This window comes from Scyliorhinus torazame, chromosome 1, assembly GCF_047496885.1.
Source record: "Scyliorhinus torazame isolate Kashiwa2021f chromosome 1, sScyTor2.1, whole genome shotgun sequence".
Lineage (NCBI taxonomy): Eukaryota > Metazoa > Chordata > Chondrichthyes > Carcharhiniformes > Scyliorhinidae > Scyliorhinus > Scyliorhinus torazame.
This window is the reverse complement of record NC_092707.1, coordinates 200,762,032-200,783,597: the sequence shown is the minus strand read 5'-3', so window position 1 is coordinate 200,783,597 and position 21,566 is coordinate 200,762,032. Positions and strand designations below refer to the sequence as shown.

At 46.3% G+C, this 21,566-nt stretch overlaps 1 protein-coding gene across 1 annotated transcript in view; it reads right to left on the bottom strand.

Annotated features, from left to right (window-relative positions):
- Positions 1–4,099: 4,099 nt before the first annotated feature.
- LOC140418391 (glycoprotein endo-alpha-1,2-mannosidase-like protein) overlaps positions 4,100–21,566 on the bottom strand; it is a 92,173-nt gene continuing 74,706 nt past the window's right edge. The window contains exons 3-4 of the mRNA XM_072501872.1: positions 7,718–7,794; positions 4,100–6,209 (exon numbers count right to left, since the gene is read on the bottom strand). Of these exons, the coding sequence (XP_072357973.1) occupies positions 5,573–6,209; positions 7,718–7,794 (714 nt within the window). The 3' untranslated portion in view covers positions 4,100–5,572. The remainder of the gene's footprint in view (positions 6,210–7,717; positions 7,795–21,566) is intronic.

Below are 21,566 nucleotides of genomic sequence, written 5' to 3'. Positions count from 1 at the left end.
GCATTTTCTTTATTCTTATGATGAAGATTCATAGGGTATTAATTACTTGTTGGTATGAGAAATGCAAACAAATATTTATAAATTTAGCTTTGTCAGGTAAATTTAGATTTACAATTCAGTAGTCAGGGAAAGTTGCCCTCTGTCATGCAGTCTCCCTTCAAAGAGAGCAGCTATTTGTTTATCTGTTCTGAGTATAATACTTCCCTCCTTTAAGCTAAACCTATTTTTGTTGACTATGATCTTAACGTATACCTCAAACTACTGGTGCCTTGGTTAACATCTATTAAACATTGAAGAATGATGCAGGTAAATTGCAGAAAAATACATTGTGGGAAATCTCTCATTCTACGAGACAATGGCTGTTTACAGACTTTGCTAGTTGGGAAACATGAGAATTTTTCATTTGAGAACAGGGTAAATTCCAGTTGCTAGCAAAAGGGCTCACAAGAGAGTGTGTGGAGAAGCCACTAATTAAAGTTTACTCCTTAGTGAACTTGTTCCAGTACTAGTAACAATGGGTGTGATCTCCGGTTTATCCATGCAAGGGATAGATATTTTGTTAGCGAGTGATCTGGCAGATGAGAGTAATACTCCCGAAAGCCGAGGACAGTTCAGAGAGGCTGAAAAGGCTGGGGCAAGCCTGCATGGATCTGCAGAAACCCTACAGGGGTAATAGAACCCCTAGGGGCTGAAGTAGGTAAGGAGAAACCACTTTAAATTAAAACGGCAGAAGCCAGGTCACCAAAAGTAAAAGAGGTCCATGAAGGATCTGTAATGGTTAAAAAGGATGAAGGAAGAGAGCCAGTGATTTGGTTAGCAGACACTTGTCAGATTTAAATGGGGACCAGGGAACCTCCTGGATAGTCCGAGAGAGAGTGAGCCTGATGCCCCATTCAGTCAAAGAGCCACAGGGAAGTACAGCAGGAGCTGAACATCCACTTGTATGGGGTGGGGGTAGGGTGTTAGGGAAATGCCCATTCCCAAGACAAAGGGGGAAGGGAACATGCCCCAAATTAAACATTTGTGGGGACTACACGGGGGAGGGGGGGGGGTGTGTGCAGGGAGAGGATATCCATGCTGGTTGCCCACTGGTAAGCAACTTGAACAAGCCCAAGACCCAACAAGCACAGAAATTCATAGTTTAGAGACATAGACAGGATGAAAACTGATCAGAGCAGACCAGGCTAGCTGTCAGGATAATTTGCATGATAAGCACGGCTTGGATGTTACTAGTGACCTGGGAGCCAACAGCCATGTAGAAGGACAAAACCCTTTAGATGGTACTTATCCAAAGTTACAAAAGGGAACAGGCTCAGGGATGCTGACAAAATTAACTATTATGACTAACTCCAAAAAAAAAAGCAAATTTGGAACGTTGATGCAAGGCTCATCTTTTCCTGTGAAGATAGCTTTTGCTTGTAACCACCACCTGAAATGAAAAAGCAAAGTAACAGCATGCTATCCAGAGTTTGATTCAGTTTAGAATTATCTGGGTACAAAAATCAGAATAAAGCATAACTGATGCAATTAGATTAAAAGTGTGATGGCTGTGCGTGTTATTTTTAATTTTCTAATATTTGAATGCCTTGTAATGAAACATTCATAATTCATGTTTCATTCCCCCTTCCCTGTGAGGTGGAGGTGTCACGATGATGTGATGTGTGTCTATGTAATCTTTTATTTAATCGGTTTGTCAAATATATATTTAACTTTAAAAGGATTTTTTAAAAACAAAAGCACTGATTTGTGATAGTTGCCACAGGTCATCTGATATGTCTGGTATTGCAGTTTCTGGACGTTTCCTATGTGGGTTACAATTGGGTCAGGTCAAGGCCACCTGCTCATGTCAAAAATTACTTCAAAGATTAACAGAAATTGTACTGACTCTCACCATTTGCATTTGTATAAGGCTACCCTTCAGCCAGAGACACAAGTGTAGTAGGTCAATGAATATAGAAAGTTTCGTTCCTAGCTCATCACAGGGAAGAAAGGTTCATTCAGAAGTGATGGCTCGGAAATCAAAGAAATTAATCACCTAAGTCATAATACAGGTCTGTTCAGATACAAGCTGATCAATTACCTTCTGTGGAATGCCCAACTGTATATGGAAGGAGAGGGCATGTGACCAAAATAACCATTTTGAAATGTCTTTTATTCCAACACCTGAGCTAGTAAGATCAATCTGGAAGAAACCCGACAGTGGAACAGTGCCACCATGATCCTTTACTCTCTCAGGTTCAAGACCCTGGGCTGCATTTTGCAGGCTCTCGCCTGGCGTGTTTTTAGCGGGGAGTAAGTAAAATAGGGCAGCAGCCCACCCACCACAAAGCCTACCACAGAAGGTATTGACTCCGATAATACACTGGCCACTCCAGAAAATGATTGGTGTGGCTAGTTGGATGGGATCAGGCAGTGCAATTTAGAAAAACAAAATCTCAAAGGGTAGGAAGAGGGGTATTCTCTTTGAGGGATTCTCTTTGTGGATCAGAGGGCAGCCCTGTTACGATAAATCCCCACCCTCCTCTCATTCTGGCTGAACTACATCATGGGCACCCTGGAGTCTCAAAAATGAAGATGCTGGCCAGGTGCTAAGTCTGGTGGCCTGCCTGGACACAGACATAGCGGCATTGGTAGGTCGGTTCTAAGAATGCCAACAAGGGCAAAGGTGCCACCGGCAGCCCCGCTGCACCCATAGGAATGGCCAGGTAGACCATGGTCATGACTTCATGTCAATTTTGCAGACCCGTTTATGGGTTCAATGTTTTTTGTGCTAGTCGCTGGATTGTGCTAGCAAATGGCTGGATGTCTACAAAATGAACTCGGCAAATACAACAGCAACTATCGAAAAACTTTGCACCTTGTTCGCAACACATGGTCCCGGAGGTGTTAGTTTCAGACAATGGATCGGTTTTCACCAGCCAGGAATTCACATAATTCATGAAGTCAAATGGCATTCGGCACATAAGGGCGGCACCATACCACCCACCATCAAATGGGTTGGCGGAGAGAACCGTCCAGATCCTAAAAGTCGGGTTGAAAAACAGTCAGCAGCATCAGTAGACACTAAACTGTTCTGCTGGCTATTCGATTACAGGACAACTCTACACGCCACAACAGGAATAGCACTGGCGGAGCTACCCATGGGCAGACGACTGAACGAGGCTGAGTCTACTAGTCCCAGATTTAGGTGTAAGAGTAGAACGACACCAAGAGGCCCAATGTAGGGGCCACAGCAATACTCACCGAGACAGACAGTTCAACGCGGGTGAAAAGGTATGGGCAATAAATTATGTGAATGGCCCCATATGGATAGCGTCAAGGTCAGGACAGGACCTGTGTCGTATGAGATACATGTGGGAGAACACTTAGTAAAAAAGCACCTGGAGCAGGTGCGAGTCTCAGACCTGTTTCCTCCCCCGGAGCTGACTCAGACCAGCATACCGAGGACCATGGAGAGTCCTCCCCGACAGACTATTCATGCCCCTCCGGCACCACTGGTGAGGACATCGGACTCGGATATGGACACCATGGATGACGCCGCGACTGTTCCCTGCCGCCAGAGGAAGGTGACGAATCGCCCCTCAGTCGCTCTCATTAGAAAAGACGGGCGCCTAGCCGTTATACCCTCCCCCCACGTCGGAGGCCGAAGTGGAGGATCCGGACCTGGTGCAGAAACGAAGAAAGAGACACTTGAGTCACGAGGACCACGGGGGAGCCTCAGACTTTGGGGAGGAAGGGGTGTAATGACTTAGGCCAGGCCTTTGAAATTGGCCAATTAGAATACGAGTTCTCTGATTAGTGGCCCAATGAGGGAACCCCTTTCTCTGTATATAACAGGGAGTGTCAGATCCTCTGCACTCCAATATAAACAGCAAGCTGAATGCACATGGTTGTTCTGCTGTTGGTTTTGTAAATAAAAGGAATTCTGGTGAAGGGACTTCTGCCTCCGTGGACTTATTACAGATCAACTGACCAACGATGGTGTGTTCATTTTAAAAATTCAATGCAATTGTCAATGTCTGGATTCCCAATTAGCCACATGTGACTATTGGACAACACTGACATAGGACGCTGAAGTTGCAGACAACAAAATTACACATTTTGCTTTTTATTCTTTATTTTTCTGCAGCTAAATATGTACATGTGTGCATATCATACTCAAAGGCTGTCTCCAGTTATACACAAGTGCGACATTGTCAGTTTCTCTTGGCCCTTCTCTACCACTGGCTTTGTTTCAGGGCAATATCATGATCACGGCCTTCCATACACTGACACCCTAACTTAGTGCAAGCATAGCTCTATGATGTGCTATAGTGTTGGATGAATGCTGCATAGTACTTGTTTTACATTCACTTCTTGCCCTCCTATTTGTCCCAAGTTTCTCTCCAGGGCATCCAGCTTCCAAGGGGCAGATGTAGCTGATGTTTTTGTGTAAAGAAAATTACTGGATGTTTCAGAATAGCCAAGGTAAGTTATTGTCCATTTAGTTTTTCTCTTAAACGCCTGTCCTTTCCCCACGGCTCCCATATTTAGGGTATGTAGTGAATCATAGATCTTAAACTGTATTTTATGTGCTAGGATATCTAAATCCCATTGAGGCAGGACGGATAACCAGCTGAAGCCAACAGTAATTGCTGCCTGGAACTTTTTGAATTGGTGAAAGAGAAATATGTTGAATATAGTTTTTGTTTGGCTGCTATAAGATTAGACAGGAAATGAAGGACCAATTTGCAGAAAGAAAGATCTTACTTAACTATCTCACATTTCAATCTCACTGCTTTTTAGTGCAGCGCATTATCACTTAAACAGATCGCATAAAACATTGAATGAATAAAATCCTATAACATGTTTTTGTGCTTGCCCTTGACTGGAATCTCACCCAGACATGCTTCCCCCTTGATGGTGTACTTCAGCAGTGAACACCATTGGCTGACTCTGATAATTTAAAGAGGGTCAACGGGAATGTCTGATGGGACATGCACCATTCTCAACTTCTACTTTGTCTAAAGGAACAAACTTGTAAACTACATCATTGAATAGTGCCATTAATTGGATTGTGCTCCTTATGAACTGGTAACCTACTGTAGCCCAAAGCAGAAATGTCTTATTTGCATTGGAAGTCAATTCCCTACAGAAAATACATGTACCAGTTAGCGTAGGAAGCTTCTGGAACATTTCTGAGTTGGGCGTGTGTTGGGTGTGGACAACGAAGAGCGCACTGTCACTGGATTGACAAGCAGCTGAACATTGATAAGAGTGGACATTACTCTAACCCAGCTATTACATTATCTCAATCGGAAATCTCATCCAAAACTTCAACAACGTACCACCAGTTGAATGGTCCCATGGGACTGGCACGTAGCTAAAATGCCTTGGAGGCCTGTTGACACAAGTTATTCAACTCTCGTGTGGAAATATGACAAAACACGCAAGAACAAATCGTGAAGGGTTCTGCTGAAGGCATATTCTGTAAACTTCATGGATCAGAAAAGGCTTGTGACTATTTTTAAAACAACAAAAGTCGAGATTCAGTTGTAGGTATTTTAGGAGAAGCTTTTTGTCTATAAGGCCTTTACATCAGCCATTGTTCTTTCTCTTTGCAAAAGTGCTCAGCCCATTTATGCGTCAGCTCCAAATACAAGTTTGGCTCATGTGGCAGGTAGTCCAGGTAGGTGTACTGTGCAGTCTTCTTTGGCACCGCCTTCTCTATCTGTGTGCCCTCATGCCACTCATTAAAAGAAGTGATGGAGATTATCTCTGGCCTCACCGTGAGAGCGGCATGGAGAGCAGTTTCGTAGTACTTTCCACTGACCCGGTTCCTTGTGTTATGATTGTTCCATGGGCGTATCCTGGTATCTATGTATCCAGGCCCCACACTTGGAATGAACATCAGGTTGTTACTGTCACAGAAATTCTTGATAATCTTCCAATTTTGGTGTGACGACCCAAATGAAAATCCGTTGGATGCAAAGTAGGTGTATAATCCATCAAATCCTGACTCCAGGATGTCCTGCTTGTGCTTCTCCTCCACTATCAGCCCAATAAACACACCATCATATGGTGTATTGCGGATACTGTGAGATCCTGAGGATGTGAGGAGATTTGCCCAGGCAGCCGGGAGTGTCAGGTAGGAGTCATAGATGTAAAACATAGGCAATAGCCTTCCTGTGCTGGTTCTGTACTTGTAAAAGGTTGAATGAGACCCATACCTACAAAAAAAAAATTAGTTACACACAAAGGACAAAAATCTCAGACAACAAGACGTTGTAGCATTTAAGCTTCAGGGAAGATCTGGCTTACATCATGAATTTTGGGAGTGTTGCCCATCTTGCTCATAACATGGCTGCATGGGCCATCACTTGTCACATTTTCTGCATTAGAAACTGCTGGGATAGGGGTTTGGAGCTGTTCGTGGGGTAATTGTAGATTGGTAGTGGTGAGCAAAGCATTAAATGCCAAAGATAATCCACTAAATTGTTCCTTTTAAAATATCATACAGTGAGGTGTGTGTTTATCAGTCTCTTATCACTATGGTTGAGTGGAAACAGAATCCCCACATTGCAGGAAGCCATTTGGTCCATCGAGTCTGCACTGACTCTCTGAAAGAGCACCCTACCTAGGGTCAGGCCCCAACCTTATTCCTGTAACCCAGTAACCTCACCTAACCTTTTGGACACTTAAGGGGCAATTTATCATGGCCAATCCACCTAACCTGCACATCTTTGAACTGTGGGAGGAAACCGGAGCACCCGGAGGAAATCCACACAGACACGGAGAGGAAGTGCAAACGCCACAGTCACCGGAGGGCAGAATTGAACCTGGGTCCCTGGCGCTGTGAGGCAGCAGTGCTAACCACTGTGCCACCGTATTCGGAGGAAAATTCCATCATGTGTTACATTCTACTCAGAGTAACTCATCTTTTATTCTAATGATGTCCTTGGCATTCAAAATTATGTGATATTGGGGCACTATATTTCTGCTCATAACTAGCAGTTTCAAAGCATAATACACTGTAGTACTTATGATATGCTCTGTAATTAAAAGTTTCTCACTGAGCAATTTTCCTCCCTTTCCTTCCTCATCTGCACTGAACTTCTCATTCTTGCTGATTGAAACCTCCATCTCAACACTTCATGATCGCTCTCCTCTGAGTTCACTCCCTTTTATATCCACCTTTGGAAAATCTATCGCCCAATTCATTTAGAACTGCACTTTAAAAATCCCAGCTGTCTTTGGTCCATTTGTCATATCATTTCTGCAGTTACTGCTTTGCTCAATTGCACACTCACCTTCATCTTTACTGCGCTAGTCCCCATAAAACATTACTCTCTCTCTTACTGTTTCTCTGGTATGACCCTCATCTCTGCTCTCGTAAGTCCAAGGCGCAGAGTTGAAAGGACATGGTGGACAACTGTTTGAGCCTTCCACCTCCAGATCTGGCTGGACCATATTGTTGGATCCTGTTCTCATCTGCTGAAATGGCTCACTATTCCATGATCATTCTGGAATGCAAAGATAAACCCTGGTTTATATTCTCCACTGCAAAGCGTCTTCCAACCAAGTGCGAAGTGCTCACTACGAGATTGCTTGATGGGGATCAAATGTCATCCTCCTCTCCCCTCTAATCTCCATTTCTGGTTGCCCAATCTACTGCCCCGTGCTTCTTGAGCCTGTCGGCCAGGGAGTTGACAAGGTCCTTTTTGCTGCAAACACTCACTTGTCCACAATGTACTTGATGTTCTCAGACACGGTGTGGTCGTTGCGCCCCATGTACGGCAAGATGTGAAATGCCACCTAGGAAAAGTAATGGGGTGCACAATTAAAAAGGTAAGAGGGAACATGGTTATTTTAGATTGAAGACAAAATGAATAGGAACAGACACAGACTGTTGCGTCAGACAACCTGCAAGATTCATCCTCTATCTACAATGAGTTTATTTTAAGCTGGTCTGTCAGGCTCTCTGCAATTGACATTAGCCCCCTTCCAGGTAAGCCGAAACAATTGACGAGGATTCATTGCCAGTTCCTGGAGAGACGCTTGCTAGAATGGATGGTGCCAGCTTTGGCTCACGGCCAGCACTTTCATCTCTCTGAGTCAGAGACCTTGAGCACAGAATCAAGGCCAACACTGGAATGCAGTACTGAGGGAGTGCTGCATTGTAAGAGATGCCGTCTTTCAGAGAACATGTGAAAATGAGAGCGTTCCTGCCCTCAAGTGTGTGTACAAGATCCTGTTCAGATGTTCTAATGGAATCGAGCAGGCTCCAGGAGCCACAATAGTTGCAGGTACCCTTCCCCAACCTTCGATAGCTTAAGGTGTCCTTGAAATTCAGGAACTTGTCCATCTTCCATCTGAAGAACTGCAGTAAATCAATGTTTAATGCACATATTGGTAATCTATTTCAGAGGTTGATAACACCGTGAAAGGGAATATTTGATAGCGTCTAATCGAATTCTTTGGTTTCATATTTATAGGAATGCTTCTTTATTCTCCAATTCCAATCAAGCTCAGATAACCAATCCACCCAAACACAATCTTTTCCCACCATCATTTTAAAATATTGAATCATATAGTGGTGGCTCGAGACACACATTGGAGACTTTCAGTAGTTAACAAAGGGGTTTATTGGTGAAAGACAAAGGCAGTTAAGTAACAACCACAGAACACAATATAACAGGTCCACACTGCCTGGGGTCCTGCTCCCAGGACCCCGCACAAACTCCCTATTGGCTGGAGTTCACACGCTCCTGCGCGATTGGCCCTGAGCACTATTTGGTAGGAAAGTCAAGAATTTTGACCCAGCAACGATGAAGAATGGTAGCTTATATGTCCAAGTCAAGTCAGTTGTGCGACTGAGGGTAACTTGCAAGGGGTGGTGTTCCCCCATACATGCTGTCCTTGTCCTTCTATTTGGTAGGATTGTGGGATTGGAAGTTGCTGCCAGAGAAGCCATGAAGGGTCGCTGCAGGGAATTTTGTAGATGGTACCCACTGCAGCCACTGTGCGCTGGTGGTAGAAGGAGTGTATGTTTAATTTGATGGATAGGCCGTCGGTCAAGTGAACCACTTTGTCTTGGATGGTCTTGAATGTTATTGGAGCTGCACTCATCCAGGAAAATCCTTTAAGCCTGTCCTGGTAGCTAAAAAAACCTGAGCCTAGACATCATTCTCATGATCCTTCCCTGAGTCTTCACTAAGATTTCTATTATTTTCCGTCAATAAGATATGATATGATTGTCATCTTTTCTTTCTGTTGTTTCCGCACTGTTCTGATTAACAGACTTTTAAAACTCACGTGAGTAATGTTGACTTTGTCAATGGTATGAAACCTGTCAATCCAATTGCAGAAATACAAACATATGAAATTCACGGCCAAGGAAAGACCAATTGGTCTATCAAGCCGGCTTCACCCATCATGATGCATTGGGATCAGCCACTTCTGTCCCTCCTCCTAACAATGTAATCCGGAACAGACAAGAAAAAGGAAATGGTGGTATGGTGGCACAGTGGTTAACACTGCTGTCTCACAGTGCCAGGGACTCACATTCATTTCTTTAAAAAGAAATGTTTTTCCAATTAAGGGGCAATTTAGCATGGCCAATTCACCTACCCTGCACATCTTTGGGTAGTGGGGCCGAAACGCACGCAAACACGGGGAGAATGTGCAAACTCCACACAGACCGTGACCCAGGGCCGAGATCAAACCTGGGACCTCGGTGCTGTGAGGGGGCAATGCTAACCACTGCGCTACCGTGCTGCCCACCCATATTCAATTTTGACCTCCGGTGACTGTACGTGTGGAGTTTGCACATTCTCCACGTGTCTGCGTGGCTTCCCCCCGGGTGCTCCCACAGTCCAAGTGAGGTGGATTGGCCATGCTAAATTACCCCTTCAGTCCAGAAATGGTTAGGTGGGAATATATTAATCTTTATTACTGTCACAAGTAGGCTTACGTTAACACTACAATGAAGTTACTGTGAAAATCCTCTAGTCGCCACACTCCGGCGCCTGTTCGGGTACACTGAGGGGGAATTCATAATGTCCAATTTACATAACAAGCACATCTTTCGGGACTTGTGGGAGGAAACTGGAGCTCCTGGAGGAAACCCACGCAGACACAGGGAGAACGTGCAGTCTCCGCACAGACAGTGACCCAAGCCGGGAATTGAACCCGGGGTAGGCAACGGTGCTAACCACTGTGCTAGGGCTACTAGGTGGGATGCTCTTTCGGAGGGCTGGTGCAGACTCAATGGGCCGAGTGGCCTCCATCTGCATTGTTCAGATTCTATGAAAACCCCACCCAAGGCTAATAAAGGAAAATGGATCTGGAAAATTTCTCTCCGACTCCGTCAGGCGATCAAAACCAATGCAGGGGGTAACATAACGAGTGGTTGAATGGATATCATATGTTTTGCATTAACCACTACCGTCAATCACTATTCCAGATTCATTTTCATAGCTCTCCTATTCTTTCCAACTTTAATGGTATTTGATACTAGATAATGGCCTCAGCCCTTTATCCTGGCGTCTTGGGTAAAAGGGAAATTTCCAGCACTGACATCCCTCTTGAGGCAAATATTTTCACACTGTCAGGAAACGGGGGCAATGTTGAGTAATCTATCTTTGTATTTTTGGATATTGGAAACAGAGTGTAGCTTTAAGTAAGGTTAATTTTGTGTTTCTGTATTAAGGATTAGAAGGAGTAATTAGAAAGGGTTAGAAGCAGTATTTGTGAGGCTGTTTCCATGTTTTGTTTTGGGATGTGTTGCTCTTATTAGCCTTAGTTTTATTAGCTCTAATTCTGTCACCTTTGCTCACGAGTCACCAGGTTTACCGCCACGTGGTTCAAGCTGTGATTATGATTAATAAGACATCACACCGCTTAGTAAGATTAAATCAACGGTCATTTATTATGTACAGCAATAAATACTTACACAATAATCCTACTTTCTATATCACTACCTGCCACTACTGGCCAATACTTAACTTTTGGAAATGGCCCACCAGGTCAGGGAAACGAATGGCTTATCAAATTGGGTCTGGCCTGCGGGATTCAAAAGGCTGATACAGGTAGATGGCTAGGAGTCTCTATCTGGTAGCGATCGCTGGAGTCAAACTTACGTATGCTGGTCGATGGTTCTTGCGAAGGTTGCGAGCAGGAGAAGAAGGGAGAGAACGGCCGACCTGAACTTGGCCCCTATCTTGTATAGGTCCCAGGGGCCTCCTGCCTCTCGGGGCGGACCTTGACCCTGGTCCCAAGTGATTGGACTTGTTCCCAATCACTGGGTTCGATATGCTCCAATAATGGGGCGATTCCTTGATCGGGGGGTGGTCATTCACCTTTCTTTGTCTCGGCCACTGCTGGCGCCGAGAGGTCTGGATCGGCATTCAATTGCTAATATGTTGCAATTGTTCCCGGGGATAGCCGATTAAACTGCAGATGTCTGTGTTGATGTGCTGCTAATGGTCGCAGGTATCGATCTGGGCCGACTTCCCCAGAGCCGAATACGCTGTTCTGTCTGCAGCTGTCCGTTTGTGCCCTGTTGGCTGCTTTTCCCATCAGCCTTTTCGGTTGGCCATTTTACATCGGGTTTTGGCCAAATTAATCGGGAATCAGCCATTTTAGGTGGCTACAGATGTTTGTGGTTAATCTGTTATTTCAATATCTCAAAAGCCCAATGTTGTCATCCTCTAAAAAGCATTTCACAAAATCTCAAAACTAAAATAACCTATTTATAATTAAACAGGGAATGTTTTTTTTAATGCACAATGAGGAATCAAATGCATAATTACTTGCCTTCCTTCTGCCCGTGGCATGCTTATTTTTCATCTTTTCTAACTTGTCGGGGGTTGTTGATGAGAATGAGAACATGTCAGCATTGAAGTACACTTTAGTTTATATATATATTGATTGGTATGGCCATGTAATCCTCTTAAGTGTGCGGGAAGGTGTGCTGAGCTGGAATATTCTTTCATTTCTGGGACCTGGGTTCACCCACAGTCCAGATCAATGCGGTATTGACTGCCCTCTCTGCTCCTGTGAGGATGGTGCAGTAAATAAATCTGTGGTGATCTGAGCCTTGCTTCTTTTAAGTCAGAGCTCACTGTGCAAAATTGGCCACAGATCGGCGTTAAGTTAGTTTCACCTGGAAACAGACTATAAGGATACAGCTGGTAGAGGAAACAGGATTAGCACTGGTACAACGGGGCTGCTCTTCGTAAGTGTGGATTCAGGAGGCGGCATTCTCTGTATCAGAAACAATAAGTGTTGACGCCAGGATTGAATTGGTGAACTTCCACGACATCTAAATTGGTGCTGATCCCGGAGCAATTCATGATCCATTATTGGGCTAGCACTGGCACCACGTGGAACTCGATTGATTCCAATGAAAAACTGTATCCGATTCGCCGGGGTTGAGTTTGTCACTTGAGAAGCTGACCAGCTGCAGCCACATATTAGCACTCCACTCCCCACACAGACTCATCCCAACCAACAAGATGGCAGCACGAAGAGCGTCACCTCAGTTTGCGGACACAGAGCAGGAGACCCTGGAGGAGAGTCAGGCCACTCTGCTCCCCGGGGTGGTAAGGAGGCTGCCACCTGCTGCCGTACAGAGTGGCTGGCCGCAGCTGGCAGAGAACATGAGCGCTATGGGCCCCACCTCCAGGATCGGACAGCAGTGCAGAAAGAAGCAGCACAACCTCCTCAGGGCAGCCAAGGTGAGTGGGCAGCACTGTGCCCCTAGCACCAACCCCCGTATCTATGACCCCCACCCAGAGGGCAACCGAACCCTACCTGCTGGCAGTGTGCAAGCTCCCCACCCAGCTCCCATACCGGCCGTCATGGTCAGGTGCTCTGGCCACAAAGACCACCAGCTGCCTATCCCCTGTGCTGCCCATGCCCTATAGTCTAACACAGTGCACTTTCTGTCTTCTCCCTAGGAAAAGGTGGTGCATAACCGGAAAATCGTAGGGGGACCGGCAGGCCTGCGGACCCTCATCGCTGCAGAGTAGCGGGCACTGGACCTAGTCGGTGGCTGCGGAGGGCAGTTGTCGAGGCAGAAGTCAGCATTGGGCAACCAAGTGAGACCTGGCTCGCTGCGTTGTGGTTTACCATGGCATGTGTGGCATGGCCCCTACCCCACCGCCTCTACATCACCCCCTCTACATCACCCCCTCATACCCCAACCCACGATCCAATCATGCATCATGTCTTGTGTGTTGCAGGATCACCTGACAACAAGGCGGGCCTTTCTGCTGTCCCCCACCCCGGACTCCAAGTAGTTTCCAGCCACGAGGAGGCAATGGACAGTGATACGAGCCCCCGAATGCCAACCTGAGACACCCGGAGCACATGTCCAGTGACGACACTGCTGTCTCCCAACACCCTCCACCATCCCAGAGACACTCAACTCGATTGGACATGTCAGTGAAGAGGTTACTAGGACCGTATCTGATGCGCACCACACGTGTGCTATGGTACATCAGGTGGAGGTAGGACCCTCCGAGGGGGCGAACCGATCCCAGGGACTAGCTGCTATCCAGATGGGTCTCGGGCCTCTGGAAAGGGTGGTCCAATCGATAATGGAGAGGCAGACACAGAGCCAGAGACAACATGAGGGGCTGTCAGCAACCATCCAGCACCTGGCAGTTGGAGGAGTCCAACCATGTGCAGGGCCAACAGGCGGTGTCGACAATGTGTGCCACCCAGGCTAACATCGCACGGTTGGCGAGGCCTTGGGGGCGAAGCTATCTGCCATGGGTCAAGATGTCCAAAGCCCTTACAGGTGGATGTAAAAGATCACTTCAAGGTATTTTAGAGAAAAAAATAAGTTCTACCCTCGTCACTCTTCATCCTTCAACCAACATTACAAACACATATTATCGCGTCATGATCTCATTGGCGTTTATGGGGCTGGCTTTGTAAATTGCCAGTTGTATTTTCTACATTACAACAGTGATTACACCTGAAAAGCATTGGCTGCAAAGTGCTTTGGGATGTTTACGGACATGAAAGGTGCTCTAAGAACATACGTTTTACTTGAGTATCGCTTAAATAAATGTTCTCAAAGTTTTTCATCTTGCATTCATCAGAACATTCGCAAGAATACCAATGTCAGGGGAAACAAGAACTTTATACTGAGAAGAGAGCTGATTGGTTGGCAAGTGGACTTTGATGGTAAGATATTGCCATGGTTGGCAAGTGGACTTTGATTGGTAAGTCATTGCCATGGAGAATACACCAATTTATGGTGGCTGACAGGTAACTGCGAAGCATTGCTTGAAAATTTAAACAGGGCAGCTTGACTGATTAGTCAAGGCATTGCGCTGAGAAATGTACCAGCGAACATCTATCACTTAAATAAGCAAAATACTGTGGATTCTGGAATCTGAAACAAGAAGACAATGAGGAAAACCTCAGCAGGTCTGGCAGCATCTGAAGGACGAAAGGGCGTTTCGAGTCTCTTTGGCTCTTCATCTGGGCGAAAGAGAAGGAAAATGTTGGATATGAAACTGCAGCTGTGAGAGATTGCAACAAGGTGTAGCAACTTCAAGAACAAAAGGCAAATGGCCTGGTGGGGGAGAGAGGGTTATTGCATTGTGACAATATATGTATGGGATATTTTAAAAAGGGGTTTAAGATGGAGGAGAAAGGTCACAGTCTAAAGTTGTTGAACGCAATGTTGAGTCTTGAGGGCTGTAATGTACCCAACCAGAACATGAGGTGTTGTTCCTCCAGCTTGTTTTGGGCTTCACCGGAACATTGCAGCAGACCAAAGACGAACATGTGGACATGAGAGCAAGGTACTGATTTAAAATGGCAAGCAACGGGAAGGTTGGGGTCATGCTTTCGGACTGAGTGAAGGTGTTCTACAAAGTGGTCCATCCAGTTTGCGGTTAGTCTTCCCTTATTTTGTTTAGCTGAAACAGGTGCAAGTGTGTTACATGTTCTTTCTGCCTGCAAAGAACAGGGCCCTGTGTATTAATATTTGTAGCTTCCAGTACATGCAAATGTGCCACACTGTGAGCCTAATTGATAATCTTAAATTGGTTATCAGTGTACTTTTTAGGCACACTGGGGATTATTTAGAAAGTGTTATCCAATTGCGGAATCATATCTACTGTTGGACACTGTTTTGAGTTTTGCAAGCACAGGCTGGTTCAGTACGGTCTGTACCTTGCTCAATGTGAACAGTGGCTGGGACATGCTGCTTGATACGATCCTCCAGTCTTTGGGACATGTGGCCTACATATCTACCATCACACTAGCACTGAACTCCAACTCCACATTACTCAAATGCGTGATAGGCAGAATGTCCTTTTGGTTTGATAGCGGCATCCTGTTAATGGCAAACACCACTAATGTTTCTCCTGCATTATGGCAGCGTCAAATCCTTGCTTCACCTGTTACTCAAACTTTTCAGATACCTTGTCCTTCCACGGTAATCTGAGATAGACTCGGAACGTTTCAGGGCCTTAGGCCCGTTCATGAGTTTGCACAATATGCAGCATAAAATGATCTGATCAGGACAGCTATTATCTTGCCGGATGCTTTTGAGGCACCTTATTTCAGCATCAACCTTATTTCATAGATTTAATAGAATTTACAGTGCAGAAGGTGGTCATTTGGCCCATCGCGTCTGCACCGGCCCTTGGAAACAGCACCCTACTTAAGTCCACAACTTCACTTTATCCCCGTAATATAACCTAACCTTTTGGACACTAAGGGGCAATTTAGCATGGCCAATCCAACTAACCTGCACATCTTTGGACTGTGGGAGGAAACCATAGCACCCAGGGGAAACCCATGCAGACACGGAGAAAAGTGCAAACTCCACACAGTCATCTGAGGCTGGAATTGTACCCGGTCCCTGGAGCTGTTAAGGCAGCAATGCTAACCACTGTGCCACCGTACCGCCCTATTTACAAGGTTGCCAATAAGGCCAATCTTATAGCATGTGGGACTACAAGAATCCCAAATCGTGTATTCACCAGTGAAGGTAGGCTTGCTGTAGACTGGTAGCAAACCCATTGGTAGATTCCTCAACTAGTACATCAAGGAAAGGGAGTTAATTTGACTGCTCAGTTTCATAGGTGAATTTGAGCGTTGGATGGAGTCAATTAAGACATGTAAGGAAATTATTTTATGCTGCTATGGATTTAGGGATAGCAAATATATCCACATATCGGAAATATGCAAGGGATATGAGGTTAGGTGTCATTCCATCAAAGACACAGGGCCCTGTTCTTTGCAGACAGAAAGACTATGTACACACATTGCGCCCATTTCAGTTAAAGAAAATAAGTGATAGCTATTTGCTGGTTCATTCCTCAGGGTAATGTCTTGACCAATCAGAATTAAGCTGCCTGGTTTAAATTTTCAAACAATGCTTGGCTATTAACTGTCCGTCATCACAAACTGGTGCATTCTCCATGGCAATGCCTCCACCAATCAGAGTCCACTTGCCAACTAATCAGGACACTCTTCCCATAACAGAATAAAGTTGTTCCCCCGAGATTGATATTATTGCGATTGTCCTGAGGTGTGCAAGACGAAAAACTTGGACAAAATGTCTTGTTCAGCAATAAAGGACAATAAATCTTTCTCTCTTTCTTTAATCGACAGATTCTTTAAAAAACACAGATGCAGCCACAAGACCTCCCAACCTGAGACTACTATGCGGTGTTACCTCAACTCATTACAAGTTTTTCGCTTGTATGCTCCCCCCCTCCGCCCCGCCAACTTACTGTTTCTGAGGAACCAGTAAATCACAGCAACAGCTCAGTGTGTCCAGGGGCAACGCATTCACTTAGGCAAAGAATAATGTGTCTGTACATTTTAAGGGCATATCCCAGTGGGTAAAGAGTTGCGTTCAAGCAGACTGACTACAGCTGCTCCATCTCTCCCCTGACTTGTGTGGAGGAGCAATTAACCGAAACACATGAATATTTATAAATCAGACATGCATGTTAAATTATGTATATGGAGATAAAACATTTTCCCAAAAGTTATTTTAAACAAAGGGATTCTTATTTATTTGGATTGAGTTTGAGAATCTCTTCACTACCCTAAATTTGGATGAAGTACATACCCGGTTACAGGGTCTAGCAGCTACATTACATGATTGAATCAACATAGAGGTTGCCGGGAGCTTGTTTTAAGTGCAATGAAGGCTAAGCACAGGAGAAAATGCATAATTAAGTAGGAACACTTATCCATCAGCCAAATGAAAGCAGCTTTGCTGAACTTATTCCTTGTTTGTCAGGATAATAAACGTGAATGCAAGATAGGCCCAGCAGGAGCAATAGAGTTCTCCATCTAATTACAGTCCAGAAAATTAATTACAAGCTTTAATCAGGCACAACACATTGCCCTTACGCCAGTGAAAAAAGAACATTTCAGAGCTTCAGATAGCATGCATTACCTTTTAAAAAGAAAACTAATGAGTAGAGTGTAGTTAATGATGACATTAGGCACTGGGAGTTACTGCACTGCATGGATAAATATGTGTGTTCACTGAAATCTCAACTCTTTTAGACCTTCTAATGACCTCTCTTGCTCTCCTGATGTACAGTCCTTTCAGTAATGGCTTCCCTCTGTACCTTCTGTGAACCGCGAACATGAAGTACCTTCAGGCTGTTCAACTATAGTAAGAATCCCAGCTGAGACTAGTTGTACTCTTGCCTATAACAGCCTGCACTTTTCAGCAGCAATTACTAGATACCCATTGAGAATGGGGGTCCTACTTTCCCCTGTGTGACTGCCACTCTATCAAATCACAATAATGCAGTTAGTTGTACCTCTATAACAATAATAAGCTGCATTTGTACAGTGCCTTAAACATGGTAAAAATATTCCTCACTGTTGCTGGGGCAAAATCCTGGATCTCCCTCCACAACAGCACAACCTGGATCTTTACCACATGGACTGCGGCGGTTCAAGAGGTGGCTCACCACATTCTTTCAAGGGCATTTAGGGATGGGCACTAAATGCTGGTGGCGCCACTGATACTCACGCCTTGGAAAAACAAAAAATAACTTGAGGGCCGGGAATCTCCGACCCTGCGCCGGGTCGGAGAATCCCCAGGGGGAGGCGCGAATCCCGCACCGCCACCCCGACGCCGGCTTCTTTATTCTCCGGCGGTGTTTTTAAGGCGCCTGCGGGATTCCCGCCCCGCCAGTCGGGGGCCTTTGTGGCCCCCCCGGAGATTCTCTGGGCCCCGATGGGCCGAGTGGCCGATGGGTTTTGCCCAGTCCCGCCGGCATGGGTTACTCACCTCGCACACGGCGGGACCTGGAATGTAAGTGTGCGGGGGCCGTTCTTGGAGGGGGGGGGGGCGGTGATTCGGCCCAAGGGTTTCGTGTGGGCCTACTTTACTCCACGTCAGGCCCCTGTAGGGCTCCACAATATTGCCCTGAAGCCAGCACGGAGAAGGGAAACCCTGCACATATGCGGAAATACGCCGGCCGTTCTGCGCATGCGTGAACCCGCGCGGGCTGTTCGGCGCTGGTTGGAGCTGCGGGAACCAGTCCAGCGACAGCCTAGCCCCCCAGAAAGGAGAGAATACCTCACTTTCGGGGGCCATTGACGCCGGAGTGGTTGGTGCCGGTTTTCACGCCGGCGTGGTGCATAGCCCCATTATTGGAGAATCCCGTCAAAGGTGCTTCACAGGTCTACAATCAGCCAAAAATTGACACAGAGGCAAAGAACGTTAGGACGTAGGTGGACAAAAACATGGCTTTAAGGGGCATCTTAAAGGAGGAGAGGAAAGTGGAGTGGTTTAGGGCGTTTAGAGCCTGCACAACTGAAGGCGCAGCTGCCAATGGTGAGGTGATTGCAATTCAAAATCCAATTGGAGGAATACTGAGTTCATGGAGGGCTGAAGGACTGGAGTCGGCGACAGAGATAGAGAGGAATGAGGTCCTCGTAGGATTTGAAAACAAGGACAAGAATTAAATCTCAAAAAACTTGTCGTAATGAAATAAATCACTGCAGGTGGAAATCCAACCAACAGGCCTGGAACGCACTATAAGTAACTTCATTTGAAGCCTACTTGTGACAATAAGCGATAAAGAAAGAATAAAGGTCTCCCATGACCTGTTTGTAATGTAAAGTGCTTTGAGGTGCCCAATGATTGTGAAGGGCGCAAAATAAATCCAAGTCTTTTTTGATGTCCATCTGAGCCAGCACAGCTACAAGGCCAAGGAGCTGGACAGAACTGAAAAAAGACTGGGTGCTCTATCCTCTGCACTTTTCTTACCCTGGGAGTACAGATTCTGAACCGCTGGGGGGATGTGAACCATCAGATATGGGTGCTTTCCTCCATGTGATCAAGCAGCTGCCAGTACCACTCAGCAACGGTTTAGCCAAAGTGTGCAAGTCAATGCAGAAATTGTACGGATGCAACCGCTTTCATCAGAATCTCTATCTCTGCTTGGCTATCTTCTTTCTTTATATTTAGTAAAGGGTTCAGGGGTGCTGATAGCAAAATGGAGTTTAGACCACAATGAGATCAACCATGATTTTATTGAATGACGCAGCAGATTCAAAGGGCTGGATGGTCTCCTTCTGCTCCTCGGTACCCCAAATATAGGATCATGTCATTCAGGATTTAGATTCATTTTTTGGGTTTTGGACACAATGGTTTTATTAAAGCTGGTTCGTTGTCCTGAAGGAGGCATATGCTTACACACTAAATAAATGTGAGGCTGAATAAAGATTGGCTCCAGTAGTTGACCAATTGGCCGTCCGGAATAGAGCACAGAATTGTTGTTTTGAATCTGAACAAAACAATGCAGGGTGAGTTGGCGAAGGTATATTGGGAAACTACATCTCAAAGTATGTTATAGAAGAGCATGACTAGCATTTAAAAATATAGTGCAAAATTTGTAACAAATTCCTTAAGGCGCAAAAGTCCCACAGCAGAAATGGTGCAATCATACCGAACAAGAGGAGTTAATAAATCAAATGTTGATAACGCTGGCATAAAGAATATTGGGCTTGAGGAATTGAAGGATTTTGGAATTCAGCAAAAGAGGACCAAATAATTGATAAGGAAAAGCAGAACTGAATATGAGAGGAGACCTAAGAATAGATTGTAAACGTTTCAATTGGTATGCAAATAGGAAGATATAATTGAAACTAAATGTGGGCCCGTCAGAAGACGAAACGCGTAATCTTAAAATGGGCAATACGAAATGGCAGAGACTAAATAAATACTGGCGGGGATTCTCCATTTGGGAGACTAAGGGGTGGATTCTCCGTTTCGGAGATGAAGGGTGTGATTCTCCGTTGCCCGACGCCGATATCGTAATCGCCCAATCTTCTAACGCCCAAATCGGGGGCGGCTGCGGTTTGACGCCGGTTTTCGAGTTTTCGCCCCCTCCGTAATGGCGTTGCGCGCCGCATGCCGTTAGAAAGGCGTTGGCGCGTCACCGGAAGCCCTGCCCTCAATGCTCCGCCCCTGATAGGCTGAGTTCCCAACGGTGTGGAACACATGCTATTTTGTTTTGTCGACCCCGCTTGGCGGCTGCAGACCGTGTCCAGCGCCACCACAGTTGGGGGGAGCCGTGCCACTGGCCGTGGGGGGGGGGGCTTCGGCGAGGACTAGGGGGACTGGTGGAGGGTGATCCGGGGGGTGGTGATGGGGGCTACTGGGGGTCATCATCTGGCAGGCCGAGTCTGCGCGCGGCCGGCACCATGTTGCATGGTGAGGCTGCTGCCGTGCGCATGTGTGCCCACGGACCTGGCCGTTCCCCGGCTGTTTTTGGCATGGGAGCCAGGAGCTTAACCCGGCATGGCTGCTAGCCCCCCAACGGTCCCGGAATCGGTGCAGCTGTTGCGCCGTTTCTTTCTAGCAAAAAACACCACTGTTCCCACCCTGGCGTCAGCACTTAGTCTGGAAATTGGAGAATCCAGTCCATGGGCGGGATGCGACACCGGAATCTTGAAATGCGATTGGGCAGAGAATCGCACGAGTCACAAATCGTGGCTGGCGCCGGGTGCTGGACGGAATGCCATGCTCTGGTACCTCAACAGCGGTGTCAATGCATTTTATTCCATACGTACTGTAAACGCTGTTGCCATATCATTAACGGGCCTGACATGGTATTCACCGGGGCGATGCTCCGATTCTGCCAGGAGGAATTACCGATGGTGAGGTTCACTGGTGGTTTTAAAAATCGAGAAACAGGTGCCACGGCTGCTGAGGGAGGGAGAGAAGGTAGGTCATGTTCCCAGAGGTGCGACTGTGGGCAGCTGGATCTGTCGGTGGTGGGGGTGGGGGGTGGCGCCTGTCAGGATCGGGGGAGGGGGGGGGAGGGAGTGGAGCAGGGGATCGGCCGTGGAGTCGGGGTGACCCCCGGGAGAGGGGTGGTGTCTTGGCACGTACCACCATTGCCGTGGCCTGCAGGGCAGCCATCTTGCTGCGCACTCCACTGACTGCCTACTGTAGCCCGTGGTTGCGCAGAGTGACCAGCCATATGGATGAACTCACCCACCCCCTATGATCTACAACCAACCCCTCCCTCCACCCACCCAATCCCCCCCCCCCACCACCCCACATC